General features: G+C 36.0%; 1 protein-coding gene across 11 annotated transcripts in view; it reads right to left on the bottom strand.

Moving 5' to 3' along the window:
* Positions 1-15346, bottom strand: part of FRYL (FRY like transcription coactivator) — a 151440-nt gene that overhangs the window by 80160 nt on the left and 55934 nt on the right. For all 11 annotated transcript variants that reach the window (XM_066317033.1, XM_066317032.1, XM_066317024.1 and 8 more), the window contains exons 3-9: positions 9824-9877; positions 5810-5949; positions 5248-5344; positions 4589-4668; positions 4016-4096; positions 3387-3555; positions 2441-2533 (exon numbers count right to left, since the gene is read on the bottom strand). In XM_066317033.1, coding sequence (XP_066173130.1) covers positions 2441-2533; positions 3387-3555; positions 4016-4096; positions 4589-4668; positions 5248-5344; positions 5810-5949; positions 9824-9877 — 714 coding nt within the window. The remainder of the gene's footprint in view (positions 1-2440; positions 2534-3386; positions 3556-4015; positions 4097-4588; positions 4669-5247; positions 5345-5809; positions 5950-9823; positions 9878-15346) is intronic.

Here is a 15346-nt window from a genome sequence, read left to right as displayed (position 1 = left end):
CTGTATTGTTACTTTGGTGCATAACCTTAGGGTTTCAGAGCAGCCTTAACTTCCCTGCTATAAAATACGCTGTGATTCATCATACCTGCAGGGTCCAAATCAGGTCAGATATCTTCAAATGCCTGAATGACTAAGCAAGAGAATGACAGCAAAGAAGTCTCAATGCTGAAACCCAACAGCTTCCTCACTTGAGCGGTTTTCTGTATCCAAGATACAGAAAAAAAAATCTACATTCAATTCTTTCAGCTGCATCAAAAACGTTCAAACTTGCGTCTCGCATCTTCCAAGAGAATGACTAACCTGCTCAATGCACCTCAGCCTGGGAGTGAGCTCTGTTTCTATTTCAGAAGCTCCATTTGTATGAGATGATTAGAGACTCAATGAGTCAGAGGAAAGATCAAGGCTCCCTCCCCAGCTGTCTGTGGTGCTGATTCAGGCTGTGCTTGTGGAAGGGCTCACACACCACCACAAGGGCTCTGCACAGCCGGTGTTCGTGCCCCTGCCCTTGCCAGCTGGTACTCCCAGCTCCCAAATGCTGCTTCTTCCTCATTATTTCAAGGGCAGTTTTCACCATGTTTATGATTCTGCAAACTAATGTTTGCATTTACCTAAATGTTAAATAGTTTCACTCGGCACTCCCACTCCAACTGCCAAGGAGCTACGGAATTCAAAGCGACAAAATGTGGTCGTTCTTTAACAGGAAAGAAAGTCTTCTATGTTTCTCTAGAAGAGTGTAAGCATGTCTGGGTAAAATCAAAACTTCTTCCCATAAAGAGTTACTACTAGAAGCACCTCTTTCTGGTTATGTCTTAGGAAAAAAGATTGTCTCCTTTGTAACTTAAAAATAATAAAAAAAACCCAGGCCCCCAGAATACCAAACCTAACCAACTAACCAAAAACAGCCAAACCAAAAACTCACAAACAAAAAAACCAAACCCAATCAAAACCCACAAAAACACAAAAACAATAAACCACCCCAAACAAAAAGCACCACCAAAGAAAACCCTCAAAAAACCAAGACTGAGACCACGGAAAGGAAAATAGGCATTTGCCCAGGGCAAAGTCAACCATTTAAAAGAGGACAAAGAGTTCAGAGAGTTATCTTTCTTTTCCTATGATCTTGCTCAGCAAGCATACCCACCCAGCGTGCTACTCTCTGTAGATCCTATTCTACAAAACAAGATCTACATGTCCCAATTTTCCCTATAATATCCCTATAATCTATATGGCACCAACCAGCCATGACCTGTCATTTTTTAGGACTGCATGCCAAACACAGTGTGGCCTGACATCTGCTAATACAACTAATGTTTTAGACAACAATCCTAGCAAATATCAACCTATTATGATGAAATTAACTGAGCTGGTGGTAAAGGGTCAATTTGAATTATACTCAGGTGCCACAATTTCTTTTTGACCTACTGAACAAGCTTCACACAACCAAGCAAAGTAGCCTGGGAGGAAAGAGAGCCTGTCTTGACTGAAACATTCTCACAAGCAGCATTGCAGGCACAGTACATCCAACACAGTGATGATAATGAGGTTTTTCCCTTGTTCATGGCTGCTGTAGGAAATTTCTACTTTTAGTTTTAAATCACACACAGGAGATGACTGCTCTTCTACTTGAAGTATTAAATCTAGTGGACATTCACCTCTACAAATGACTTTTATTCAATTAGCCAAAACCTACATTTTTCCTTCTGCATAGGAGTTCATACTCTCCTTATCAGACTGTAAAAATGTTACATATCTCAGTTTATTATAGGAAGAATTAGATTTGGGTTAATTAAGAAAAGTCAACAAGACCCTTGAGGAAACAAATATTAAACCAAGGAAATTTCAAATTTTTAGAGCACGTATAAAAATACACAATATTTAGGTAAAAAAGGTGTCTAGAAAACAAACTATTTTTTAAAGTTCTGAAAAAACTTTGGAAACTCGCTAATACACAAGCCAACCTATTTCCCTTTAAGACTGTGAAGGTGCTTGTAATCTATGTAACAGTCACAGAATGGTTTGTGCTGGAAGTGAACTTAAAGACAATCTAGTTCTAACTCTCCTCTCTGGTGTGGGCAGGGACACCTTTTCAGGTTGCTCAAGGCCCCATCCAACCTGCCCTTGAACGTCAATGGATAGGGCATCCACAACTTCTCTGGGCAGCCTATTCCAGTGCCTCACCACCCTCTCAGTAAAGAATTTCTTCCTCAAATCTAATCTAATCCCACCCTCTCTCAGTTTAGAGCCATTCCCCCTTGTTCTATCACTACATGACCTGGTAAAAAGTCCCTCTTCAGCCTCCTTGTAAGCCCTCCTTAGGTACCAGATGTCTTTCTGAATCAATAAAACTGTAATATTTTGAGGATTAATTAAAGAATTTTAATAATGAGAGCCCAATTGAAAGTGGGAGGAAGAGCATGGCAGGGGGAATTCAAATACTTACAGCAGCCACAGGTATGAGAATTTCCACAAATAAACCAGCAAGTGCATGTTTTATATCTTTATCTTTTACTTCCAGGAAGTACTGAGCACACTCCTTAATAAGGAAACATTAGACAAACATTTAGAAAAAAGAATACAAACATAACTATGCCATAAAACCCACTAGCAGTCTAACATTAGTTGCCTGTTTTTATTTAAAATATGTAATGTATTTGACTTAGTCTTATATTCCTTAAGAGTATCAACTTCACAAAACATAAGAAACTTTAAAATCTGTTTGCCCAGCAATACACCTCAATGAATTCAAAGGACAACATTTCTAATACCAGAGAGCTATTTATTTTTTACTCGGAATATAAAGAGTACTCAGAATACAAAAGAATATAAATATGTACATTTTCACTCAGATTATTGTGAAGCTTAAAAAATTTAATGCTTACCTCTATTAAAATTATTGGAAAATTGTATTTTATTTTTATATACTAATTTTCAATTTCAAAGGACTTTAATGCAAAGCAAACTAAAGATAATTAAATATTCCATACACAATAAAGAATCCATAGTGAAGTGTTTTTAAAGAAAAGTATGTCTTGACATCTCATCTGTTGAAAGTTATGTATCAAGTAATTATTTTTCTTTAATACACTGCTTTCATAAAGATAGAAAATAATTTGATGGCTACCCATTTTCATTCAGTTGTAAATTCATATATTACAGGTTTGCCACACTACTAAGGCAATTGTGGAAGGCTGCTCTTGATGCCAGGTACTCACAGACTGCAGAGAAACAAATAATTCACACCTTTCAAAAAGTAGGAACTAAACAGAAAAGGAAGAAGGATGGCACACAAGTAGAGGGAGTGACTGATAACAGCAAGTGTCATCGTAGCTTCATGACTTAAACATTTATAACTATACTCATTTCAGTTTACTGCAGCATTTGTTTACCTGCATGAACTGAAATGATGCTTCAAAATCCTCCACAGGATACATCTTCACTCGAAAAAACTTCATTCCCATAATCAAACTGATGATACTCTGTACTACATGAGGACTCTGTTCTTTTTGCCGCAGTTCCTTTAATTCAGTGACAAACTTCTTCCTAACAGCTTGAAACCTGAACAAGGGATAGAGATGGCAATTATTTGCATTCTTAGTTATTTTTTGTATCATTATAATTTTGAACCAATTCCTTTAGTCTGTAACAATAACAGCAGCTACTGTATGAGAAATGCAAGGAAGATGAGCCCTGGTACCCCAAATCCAGGCATCTCAGAGTGTCTATGATGATCAGTACATCAGAATATATATGTTAAGTAAAGAACAGTTGACTGGCACAGGGCCTCCTTTCCCTGCCCCTACAAGCTGACTGCAAAGCAATTGTACTAAAGATTATTTCTTGATTTGCTCAATTTTATTGTGCTGGAACATAAGACAGACACAACACGCTACACCTGACTGTATTTGACACTTACAGGATTAGCTACTGGGGACATGAATAGGTTCTGCTATATCAAATAGTCTTTAAGTCTACATTGGTTTGTCCCTAAACACAAAGAGTCAGAGAATGAACTTACTTTGATTGAGCAAGAACCCCTGTCACTTCTGCATATAAGTCTGCAATAATATGCACATTCCCAGTGTTGGTTCCTGAATACCTAAAAAGAAAAAAAAAAAACCAATAAAGGAAAAAACCCTCATCAAATACAACTTTGTTCTTCTAAACCCCAAGCAAGTTCTCAATTACAAATAAAAAGTTTGTCCCCTAGCAGGCAAATTATTACCATAAAAACAATTCAATTCAAACATAAAATGCATGGGTGACATTTAAAGTAACGTAGTTTCATTTCTTATTTCAAAAGGAACATATTCTGGATAGAAATTTTACTGTATTTATCCAGATTCAGACTTTCCTTACTTTGTCTGAGGATTCATACCATTCTGTATATTCTAAGCCAAACAAACTCAGTGTTATGCTGAACACAGCTGTGTTCTTTCAGGCTATGTTTTCAATTTAAATACATTGACTAGCATTCATTCACACTGGGATTATCACCCGCATGTTACAGGTCAGGCAAAGGAGAGCAATCACAACAAGCAAACACAAGCCAGTAATACAAAATATTTGGAAGTACACAAGTGAAACTTACCCTTCCTTATGTTTAAAGTGCTTAAAAGCCAAGTTTAGAACTTCATGTACTAAAGGATCTGGCACTGGATGAACAGGTATCTGAAATGCACATATCACTTACATGTATGTAGCACCTATACATACATGTATGTATGAAGCAAATAAACAGTACTGTGAGATGTCTTGGAGAAATCTCTCCCACCAGTGTCCAAGGACACGTTTTTTGCTGCCATATATCAAGCTAATTCTGCAATATTTAACATTTACACAATCTGCACTGGCATTCTTAGCCAAATAAGGATAATTAATTCTAAGCAAAGTTAGATACCTTCTCTAAATTTTAAGTGACATTTTAATCTCATTATCCAACAATTTCAACCTTCAAAAACATTTAAGCTGACAAAGGGTACTGAACATAAATGAAATGCTACTTTTTTATAGTTCTGTTTTTGCAGTACATCAGCAGCTTTCCAAGACACGTGAACTGAGATAATGCAAGCATGTAAAGAAAAGGCAGGAGAGGCCAAAGGCTTTATGTAACTGGGAGTATAATTACAGCCTTGCATATGCTTATCATAGACATATTCTAATTTCTAAAATAAAAATTTAAAGGATATTATCAAAACCAACATTAAAATCCAAATATTAAAATTAATTTACCGAAGCAAAAGATCTTACCTGTTTTAGAACCTCTATTAAAACTAAACAAAAAATGAAATCTACAGCTAAGTCCCTCCTTTCAAGTAGATAATCTCTTTCACGTTGTTGGTCATCCCTAAAATAAGAAATCAAGAACACAGGAATCAGACACAAGACTGAATACAAATACTGCAGAGACAATGACTGTATGTTTTTTATGTAATCACTGCTGTGGATGTATATAAAATGAAAAGGTGGAAAGACCTGGGGGGTTGGCACAGCACTGACATCTTGCCCCCTCCTCCTGAAAGGACCTGCCAATAATCAAAACAAAAAAGGGACCAACTGGCTTAGAATTACCAGTATCCAACTTACTTTCTGTATATCCTCATCAAAACCATTAAGTCATTTCATGTGTATCATCTACACATGATAAAGTAAAATTCAATACACTACCTCAAAGAAATCTATGTTCTTTCTACACAAATTTAGGTAAGGACAAATCCAAATACGACATACTTGTCATGGAAGTACAAAGCACATGTTTTCTTATGAGAAAGCAGACAGAAATCAAACAGACTGCTGCAAGGAAAATTCTTACCCCTTTGATTTTGTGCTTGACCGAGGTCTATACTCGTAAGATTCATCTTCTGTTCCATTCTGACGCCTGTACCAGTCAAACAAGGTGCGTAGTAAGGAGGGGAGACAGTGCTCTGCTACTGAGCTCATAGAGCTTATCAACTGAAAGAGCAAGAAAAGCATTTGAGCCTGATACAGCAACAAAAATCCTAGAGTTTAATAATTCATTCAAATTGGGTTTTAATGTTAAAAACCATAGACCACGTAACTTAATATTCATTTTCACTTAGAACGGTTACTCTTAATATTACACACTGAGTCCATTATTAAAAAAAAAAAAAAAAAAAGTTAGACAAAGTCTGTCAAAGCTCAGATGGGTCACAAAATGAAAGATTTATACATATATAATGTGTATAAAACTACTGAAAAACAGCAGAGGTTTTAGGACGTCCCTGAATGTTGCCATATGTACCTCTGAAGTATACACACAATCACAAGTGACAGATAATGACAGGTAAGAGGCAACCCTCCAAAACTGAGGAAGTATATAACTTTAAAAAACCTGCTTGTTTGGTTATTATATAAACAAAAATAAGAGCCTTTTAGATATTCCACATAGCCTTTAATATATTTGACTAGTCTGGGTCTCAAACTGTATTTACTTCTAGTGTAACTCCCCTGCCTATTGCTTTGTTTCACAAAACCCGAGGGAGTATCAAATTCATCTGTTCAACAGATGTGGCAATAGAAACCATTATAGAAGGAAGACTCTAAGATCTTATTAAATTTAAATTCTCTAGGCTTCCTTTAACTAAAAACTTAAAGGGAAGTCCTAAGCAACCCATTTTGGAAAGGAGAAGAATGACTGAAGAAAACAAAATGCCATTATAAACTTGCTTCCAGGAGGCAGCAGGGATGAAGCCCATTCCCAAACCACAGGCTGGAATGGGACAGTTACCATGCTGCTCACTGATGCCATGTATAACTTACCTCTTTGGATCTTTCAAATAAGATGTTTCAATAGAAACCATGCTCATGCTGTAACTTATCTATTATTCACTATTCCAGATAACAATATAACATTATGCCAATACATGTTCTGATGTAACATTAATGCAGTTATTTCTTCTTCCTCATTTGAAGGATCCTAGGATTTTAGGTTTGTGGAAGGGATGGAGACAACCACAGGGAAACCTCAGAAAGATCCCTTTCAATCTTCTGAATTCACTACTCAGCTTGTTAACCAGCCAATCATTCAAGTGACAAGAATTAAATAGTGGTCTGAACTGATGGTTTGATTAGCAGAAGAAAAAGAAGCAAACTGCATTTCAAGCTTTACTAAACCTTCTCCTTAGGTTTTCCTGCAAGTTTACACAGTTTATCAATACTACTACCATTCCTAAATGTTCCAGTAGTTAGGCAATTTACATTGGCTTCCACAGAAACAAGCATGTGTCATGTGCATTCAAAAATGTCACTGGTAAAGTGCAAAACTCAAAAAAATTACTGGCATAATGAAGCGTTTTCCTCTTGAAAAATAGAAAGTCAGTTTTACATAATTTTTTTCCTGTCAAGTTTTGCATTCTTTGTATTCTAACAAAAAGGCACTGGAATTACCAGGATGATGGTATCTTTGCTAAAATTGCATAGCATCTAAGCTGAACATCAGCTACTTTTCATTTAAAATAAGTCATTATACTGCTTGGATACTAATTTCAAAATCATCTTATTATATTAAAAAAAAGATAATTTCTTATATGAAAAATATGTATTTCTTATACAAGAAAACTCTTCTATTTTAGCATTACATTGAAATGAAATGTAAAGATTGAAAGCAGCAGTCCAGACAAAGAGTGCTCCTGTAATACCCAGGAGGATTGGGCTGCAATAGACATGACGTATACTTCAGTTCCTCAGAATGAAACAGCAAATCCTGCCCCAGTCTCAAAGGCTGTAACATATTGCTAATGGTTTCCCATAACATATCCAACACCACAATCAGAGGTAAAAAGAGAGAAGCAAAATTATAATAAGATGCCAAAGCACAAATTCCAGCCTTGGCCAAAATCGTGATCCTGAGACATTGCTCAAGTTGTGCCTAATCATGAACAAGCCTGAACCTCACATACATCTGCTTTCAGTCACTGAGAAAGTCAACACATGCTTCTGTGTGATTATAAAGTTTTGGTGTCTCAGGACAAGAGCAGGAAATTGCCAAGTATGTTTCCTACAACAAACAAAAAAAAGAAAAACACAAGCTATTTCAGTTCTAAGCTGTACAAGCAAAAATATTTTAAGAAATGCAATATATGCTCTATAAAAAACTCCTGTCCAGTAGCTTCCTGATGTGCTAGGAATGATAAAGGGAAAGCACTGGTTCTAAAATGCTAAAATTTTTAACAGTTCATGAGTGTATCAACATACAAATTTCTTTCTCCTTTTCCAAAATATCACCTCTTTTAGCTGACTTTATATTATTATTCCGATTAAGAGATCAAATGACAAACAGAAGATTTATACTGTTTGAAAATTAAAATCTATTGATTTTTCACACTTGTTTTAATAGCAGCCCTCTTGGTCTGATTACGTTTCCATAACCAGACTTAAAATCCCATTAAATGCTATTTGACTTCTTCATTAGAGGGACAGGCAACACTACATGCCTTCCTCCTCCATCCCTCTTCTCATCACTTACTGAGCTGAGAGAACAAGTCTTAATGAGACACCACCTTAGTCCCAGAGCCCTCCTGTATTCCAAGCATGCTCTCTTTATTCACAAAGTACAACACTTACTAGCTCAGACCCCACTACTGGGGTAAAGCCACTTTTTAGACTCAGATTCCTGGCTCCATAAAGACCTCTGGATGAATAAGGCTGGCCCAACAACAGCTCTAGCATCTCTGCTGGATGCTGTAGCTGCCATCTCCTGGATCCTCCTTACTCCCACACTTTGCCAACCACTTTTTTAATCTGTAATCTTCTGCACTGCTGGAGAATTGTTCTTAATAAGGGTTTTATGCATCAAGCAATGAACAGAAAGACACAATCTTAATTCCTTTTGCCAATCAATGTGCAAAGTTCCCTAACAAAGTTCATCTTCTCAGCCATTCAGGTCTGTCTAAAGCAGTTATTCAGTTGTATTCAAGTTCAGATCTTGACTTCAAAGTAGATTACAAATAATAAAAGAACAAAATAAGAACTCACACATAAATATAGACACACAATGAAAACAATTTTTTGAAAGAACTGTATTCTCAGGAAAACTAGTTTCTTTCTATATTATCAAATTTTAAAAGTTACGTGTTTTATTTCTTATTTTTCTTCACTCAGCCTGTTTTTAGGACCTCCCTGTGGACAGAACACTAAGCTTCATATAGTAGATGCTATTCAGGAACAGTCAAGAACAGGAAAAGGCAGTTAATGGGGTTTCCTCTGAATGCTGCCTCTCCATTGCAAGGAAGTGGTTATGAGACATAAGCATGCTTACACTGTTGAAGAATTAGAAATATAGACAATGAATATGAATAAATTGTGCAGAGAGTTATTCCAGACACAGGTCACTGAGTGTAAGTGAAATGGAATTGCCTAGCAGTCTATCTATATTCTCAGCAAAGGACAAAGCAACATTTTCATAACACTTTTGAATCTACCCTATACCTTCTGCCATAGGATCAAAAAGCCCTCAGTAAAAGTCGTGTTATGGAAATAAAATTAACACTATTTGTTTATAAAAGCAGAAGCACAAACACTCAAACAGTAAGTGATAGTAGAAATAAACTAAGACTTTTTGTCCTCTAGTGCATTTCAGCATCTTTCTTCCACCAGTTTTCACTTCAAATAATTACCTATTCTAGTAGTTTCTTGCTGTCATATTCTACAATGGAAAATAAAGTCTAACTAACATTCAGAATCTAAATCTTCTGACACAGATTCAGATGCAGATCTTCTCAGTAATTATAATAGTGGAACCACTATCCTGCCAAAATAAAGTCCACCTTAATACAATAAAAGTTGCCTTCAATTATATGTCTCCTACCTGATCAAACTGAAGATCTTCACCTCTTTGAAGAGATCTGGACAAGAGCTTTTCCTGTAAAAAAAATAAAAAGAAACATACATTTCACAATCTAATTAACTATTATTGAAGGTAGATTCCTTCTTTCTCAGTTATATTACAGAACAAAGAAATAACTTTTAATGTAAATATTTGCATTGTTTTTCAGACAGAAATATTTCTGGAGACGTGAAGTATGCTCCCAAAAATTAGCTCAGTAGCTAAACAACAATAACATTAAAGACTGAAAACCAGAAGATATCAGAGGCCAAATGGGGACCAGTTGGTGGTGGGTGTCAAGTGTAACTCAGAGGGAAAGCCATTCCCATCTCAATTAACAGTATTCATGTTCATATATGGCAATTATTCTAAGTCACAATAATGATTTTTAAAGTGTCTTCACAAATTCAGAGACAAGAGTTCAATGCATTTCCAATCTGCTCTTCCCTTGAACTGCAATGAAACATAGCTAAAAGACCTACTCCAGTAAAAGGAGAATGTTGAAATAACTGTAAGGGACCAAAAAAGCAGTATTACCAGAATTTTACTTATTACAGTATTTATTACGAGTAGCACATGACATACTGCTCTGTTAAAAGCAAAATTAAATTATATTCCTGACAAAATATTTTAGTGAGGACTAAAGCATTACTGAAACAAAACATTCACAAAGTCGAACAGTAAACAGCAATTCTTACTAATCACTGTGTAGAGTACAAAATTATACACTTAAAAGAAATAAAAGTTTTAGACCTTGCTCAGGTAACCTAAAAAGTAAAAAAAAAAAAAAAAAAAAAAAAGAAAGAAAAAAAAAAAAGAAAGTAGAAGGGGAAAAAAAAAAACCCAAGAAGAAAAAAAAAAAGGGGGGAAAAAAAAGAAGAATAAGAAAGAACACTGAGTCCTGTGGACTTGCTCTGAGGGACAATGATTTACAGCAACCCAAGTGCCACAGCAACAGCTTTAAGGGCACACTGCAAAGTGGTAACATATATAAAGATCTGATGAGCATTTCCTGTTGTTTTTAAAAAAATTAAACTACCCTTCACTTGATAATATTATAAATGAGTCCAGAATGCTATCTTTCACAAGGAAAGTAAAAAATGCACCTAAGGTAAAGAGTTAATAGCTCCATTAGATTGCAGTAAGCAAACAAGGAAGTTTTATGGAGCAAGGTAAGTCAAGTAGTTAATTTGCCTGGTTTGGCATGTAAAAGGAGGTGTGAGCAATACTGATAGCCAGCTCTGCTCTCCACAGGTTGTAACTCAGTTAGCACAAAGTAACTGCTCAGTGGTTTAGTATGAGACAACACCCATGCTCTGTCAGGCTGCTGACAAAAACCCAGAAAGTCACCATTGCTTGGTGATTAACACTCGCAAGGCTGCAAGAGACAGACTATATACACAACAGATAATTCATATTGCATGTCCCAAATCCAGGTTTGAACTGTCAACTTGGTTTTTCTTGTCCTAACTGTAATCTTGAAAATACAGCACAATTGCTGGCATTTTCTGCTGTAAGTGCAGCTGTATTTGGTGTTAAAAAGAATGCAGTATCTGGTAACTACTATAGCCTCTAAAAACTTGAATTCAACACTGACCAGGCAAAAAGCATTTGCCTACTCTGAAAGCATAATTTGAAATCATATAGATGCGAATTCACAAGTCATTTTCACTCTCCATAATCCAAAGAAATCCACTTAATTATCTAGGAAAATACTACCATTTATATCTGCTTCCAGTATGCCCAAATTAAAAAAAATATTTTAAGAAGAGGATTTCAGAAAAATGCATTGATGATTCTGAAAAAGCTCTGGCTTTTGATCAACTGTAATAGTTAATGTTCTTTCACTGTCTATTCAAAAGCAAGGGGGAAAAGGTTTCACTTTCTTTATTCTTTCAAATTCATGTAATTTTGCATGTTAAATCTGTTCAAAACACTGCTATGAGAATTGGTATTTTGAAGCATGTACTAAAAGCTCCAGAGAGCACTTGCAAAGCCGAATTTTTCATTTAGCTAACACTCTTCCCTTCTTTTTTTTTTCCCTACATGGAAATGCCTGCTTTAGGTGAATTCATGTTGTCTGTATTACGCTTTCTGATAAACTGCACAATAATTGCCAGCTTATCTATAAAGCAGAAACACAAGAAATATTCCACTCTATACAAATGTTGTATCATTGCTAATTAGGTTGAATGAGAAAAACCAGGAAACTATTTCCTTAAAAGATGGAAAAGTGACTTTCCTGTGAGAAGATGGGAAAAGTCAGGTTCCTTAAGTCTCCTTAGGATACAACATCCCAACAAATCATGTTTCCACCATAATTATACAAAAGTATTGCACAGGTGGAACAAGCCCTGGGTTTGCTATACCCATTGCATGTGTCTAAACCCAAAAACTGCTACAGGAAAGAATAACAAATCAAAGAGAAGTGAAAAAATCTCTAAGTCTTTAGAAAAAGAAGTTGAAAACCATGTCTGTAGAGAGGAAAGTAGTTCTGAAAGTTTATCTGCCCTCCCACAATCCATACTAATTTAGATACTTCTGTATATCAAATGTTTAGGATTTTAAGGTCAAAGAATGAAGACCTTACAAGTTCATAACCCCCTCTATTATGTTTCCTCAGCACTAAGGATCTGCACTGTTAAAAGGTAAATACACTGTGGAGTTAATGTAACACTGACCAAACAAAAGTGACATAACCAAATAATACTCTTGAACCCAATCACAGGTTTATCAAGGTCTTTGAATTATTTGTATGGCTTTAAAATTTATTTTCTTTTAATGTCTTCTTCTACCTCTGCTTTGTCATGGCTCTAGTCATCTCACATGATTTAAAAAAAACGATTCAACGGAATAAAGTAAAGGTCTGGAAACTCTAACTGAATCAATAATTTAAGATTTATTTTCCTGTCTTCCTGAAGTTCAGAGAGAGATGAAAATAATACGTCTACATTTATCTTTTGCAAGTGAAATGAAAAAAAAAAAAAAAAACACCAAAACACTATTGCATTAAGCAAAGAGCAGTTTGCATCCGTTGTGTAAAGGAGAAATGTCAACATGTGGCAGGCAGCAGGGATCAGGATGTGCATGTGCTGTGCAAACAACTGCACCCACGGAAAAAGGTACCACCCATTGGCCCCTCTCCAGCATCCCCTGGCACAGCCCTCTGGTGGCCAGCACACCTCAGCAGGGTGGCTCAGGTGTGCACAGCAAACCAGAGAACCTCTGGCTGTCCTCCAACCTGCAGGGCAGAGATCAGACCAGGGATGCTGCTCAGCCTCCTGCAGCCCGAGGGCTGGGCAGTGCCATCCCTGCCCCAGGGGCAAACAGAGCACTCTGCTAAATTTTACTTCAGATAAACTTTTGAAAGTACCTGGGCAAGACTTGCAAAAGTGCACAGTGCTAGTCTGAGCCATGTTTAGTATTTCCATAACAGAATAAATCTGCTTGTGTTGATAACAGGCTTAAATTCAACATGAGACAACTACAATTCAGTAGGTTAGCAGCTTAGCAACTTGGTGGCACCATGGTAAACTCTCTGCTTAAATTCTAACCACCCATATTTACATGCAGCTTGACAAAATACAAAATAATTGAGTTTATGGCTAATCTTTTTAACTGGTATTATTTATGTCAGATTTGGGGAAGGCTGATGTCATTCCTCAGTGTCATCCTTCTCAGATGACAATTTCCTCACTGTCACCCTTCTCAGAGGAGAAGGAGTATTTTTTAAGCTACAATACTACTCTTGAGCTCTTTTCTCCTTTAAAATTACCAACTGCTGCAAAAGATTTAGCATAACTGGTTGAAAAAAAAAGTGGTTTTATTTAATTTATTCACTAAAAGGATGATCTTCCTTCCTGCCATTACACTTGCTGCTTTCATTTAATCATTTATTTTAAGCATTTGCTGATAAGCTCTGTCTGTAACTTTGAAAACGCTGAGGCATTACAATTTTGCAAGCAGAGGACTCTTAATTAAATTAGTAAGAAGAAAGTAGGTAAAATTCACAGCCAGAGAAACCATTCAGTTAATTTTTGAAATCACAAGTCAGTTACTTTTAAATGTAATCCACACATCTAGCAGAAATGATACTACCCCTCACCCAAAGATGCTGTCTTGATCTGCAGTGACTTTTTTAAAATTTATAGTTTAATTAATTTTTGCTCCCCTCCTGGCATGTTCAAGTTTTAGAAAGTGTCTGGCTCCTAATTTTGATTGGTCTGGCTTTAAATGCTCTCAAACAGCTTCACCCAACAGCCTAGCTTCATTAAAGATTTATGTAACCCTAAATATATTCTCCACATTTTTGTTTGTAGCCAAGTCATTCCACAAAATCAAATCACACTAAAATAATAAAGGGCTTTCCACTTTTCCATTAAAACCTTTTATTCAATCACAGTCAGTGCTTTTCTGGTGCTCATCCAGCTTTTTAATCCTTCTTTTTAAATTTCATACACTAGAACTGAATGTTCACTGTTTAAATTCTAAATACAGAAAATAAAGCTGCTTCAATACTTCAGTATTTCATTTCAGTGGGACACCTAAAGATTCCCTTCTACCTCTTTATGTTATACAGGCTCAGGATGTTTCACTTTTCCACAGCTTTTGGCACCTCCCTTAATTTGCTTGTTTTCTATACAGTCCTTCTCGTTCACCAATATGAAATAAGGAGAGCTGGCTATAAATATAAATTACATTTGACTCCATTAAAATGCATTTTGTTTAAAGGAATCCAGCTTAGCAAATGGACCCAGACAAAACTGTTTAAAACCTTTACAGATGACTATTTTAGTAATATTTGTAATTTTGTACTTTATCCTATAAGGAATTTTATACACACAAAACACTGAGTTCAGATTCTTATCAGTAAAAAATCTTGACTAAGGCAGACTTCATGTAATCACCATAAAACCTCACCAGGCAACAAAGGTGGAAATCACTCTCCTGTGAAAAGTGAATTATTTAATTAGTTTCATGGGGTTTCTAATTTTTAATCTAGTGACGTGTTTCAATTTTTGTATGATTAACAGATTAAAAAAACATTTGTTTAATTAACAGTCAACAGCATGGCAAGGAGACACCAAACCTGGCACTGATGACAGAGGATATATTTAATCTGGTCTAGGGACAAGTTTGGCAGCACAAGTGAAGTCCAGGGCTATTATATTTATCTTGCTACCATTATTCTGGTTAGATTTGACTCCACACTAGCTGTGATGCAGGAAAAGCCCTCTCAGCTCATCTCAGTTACAGGCAGTGTGTCCCTCTGGCCAAGCACTACCCTCCCTGTCCCTTTTTGCTATGAAGTTTTTGTGCTTTCTTATAATCCCCTCCTGAACACACAACTTTTTTGGATGTCTAAAAACAAATACACAAGTTATGTTTAAGTTGTAAACTTGCCTGGTGCACACAGACATATATATATATATATATATATATATATAAGGTATAAAGAAAAGTTTCAATTCCTTCAGCCTTTTCTCTACTATGGTAGATATTTTA

Source organism: Sylvia atricapilla, chromosome 4, assembly GCF_009819655.1.
Source record: "Sylvia atricapilla isolate bSylAtr1 chromosome 4, bSylAtr1.pri, whole genome shotgun sequence".
Lineage (NCBI taxonomy): Eukaryota > Metazoa > Chordata > Aves > Passeriformes > Sylviidae > Sylvia > Sylvia atricapilla.
Note: the sequence above shows the minus strand (reverse complement) of the source record. Positions and strands in the feature narration are given on the sequence as shown.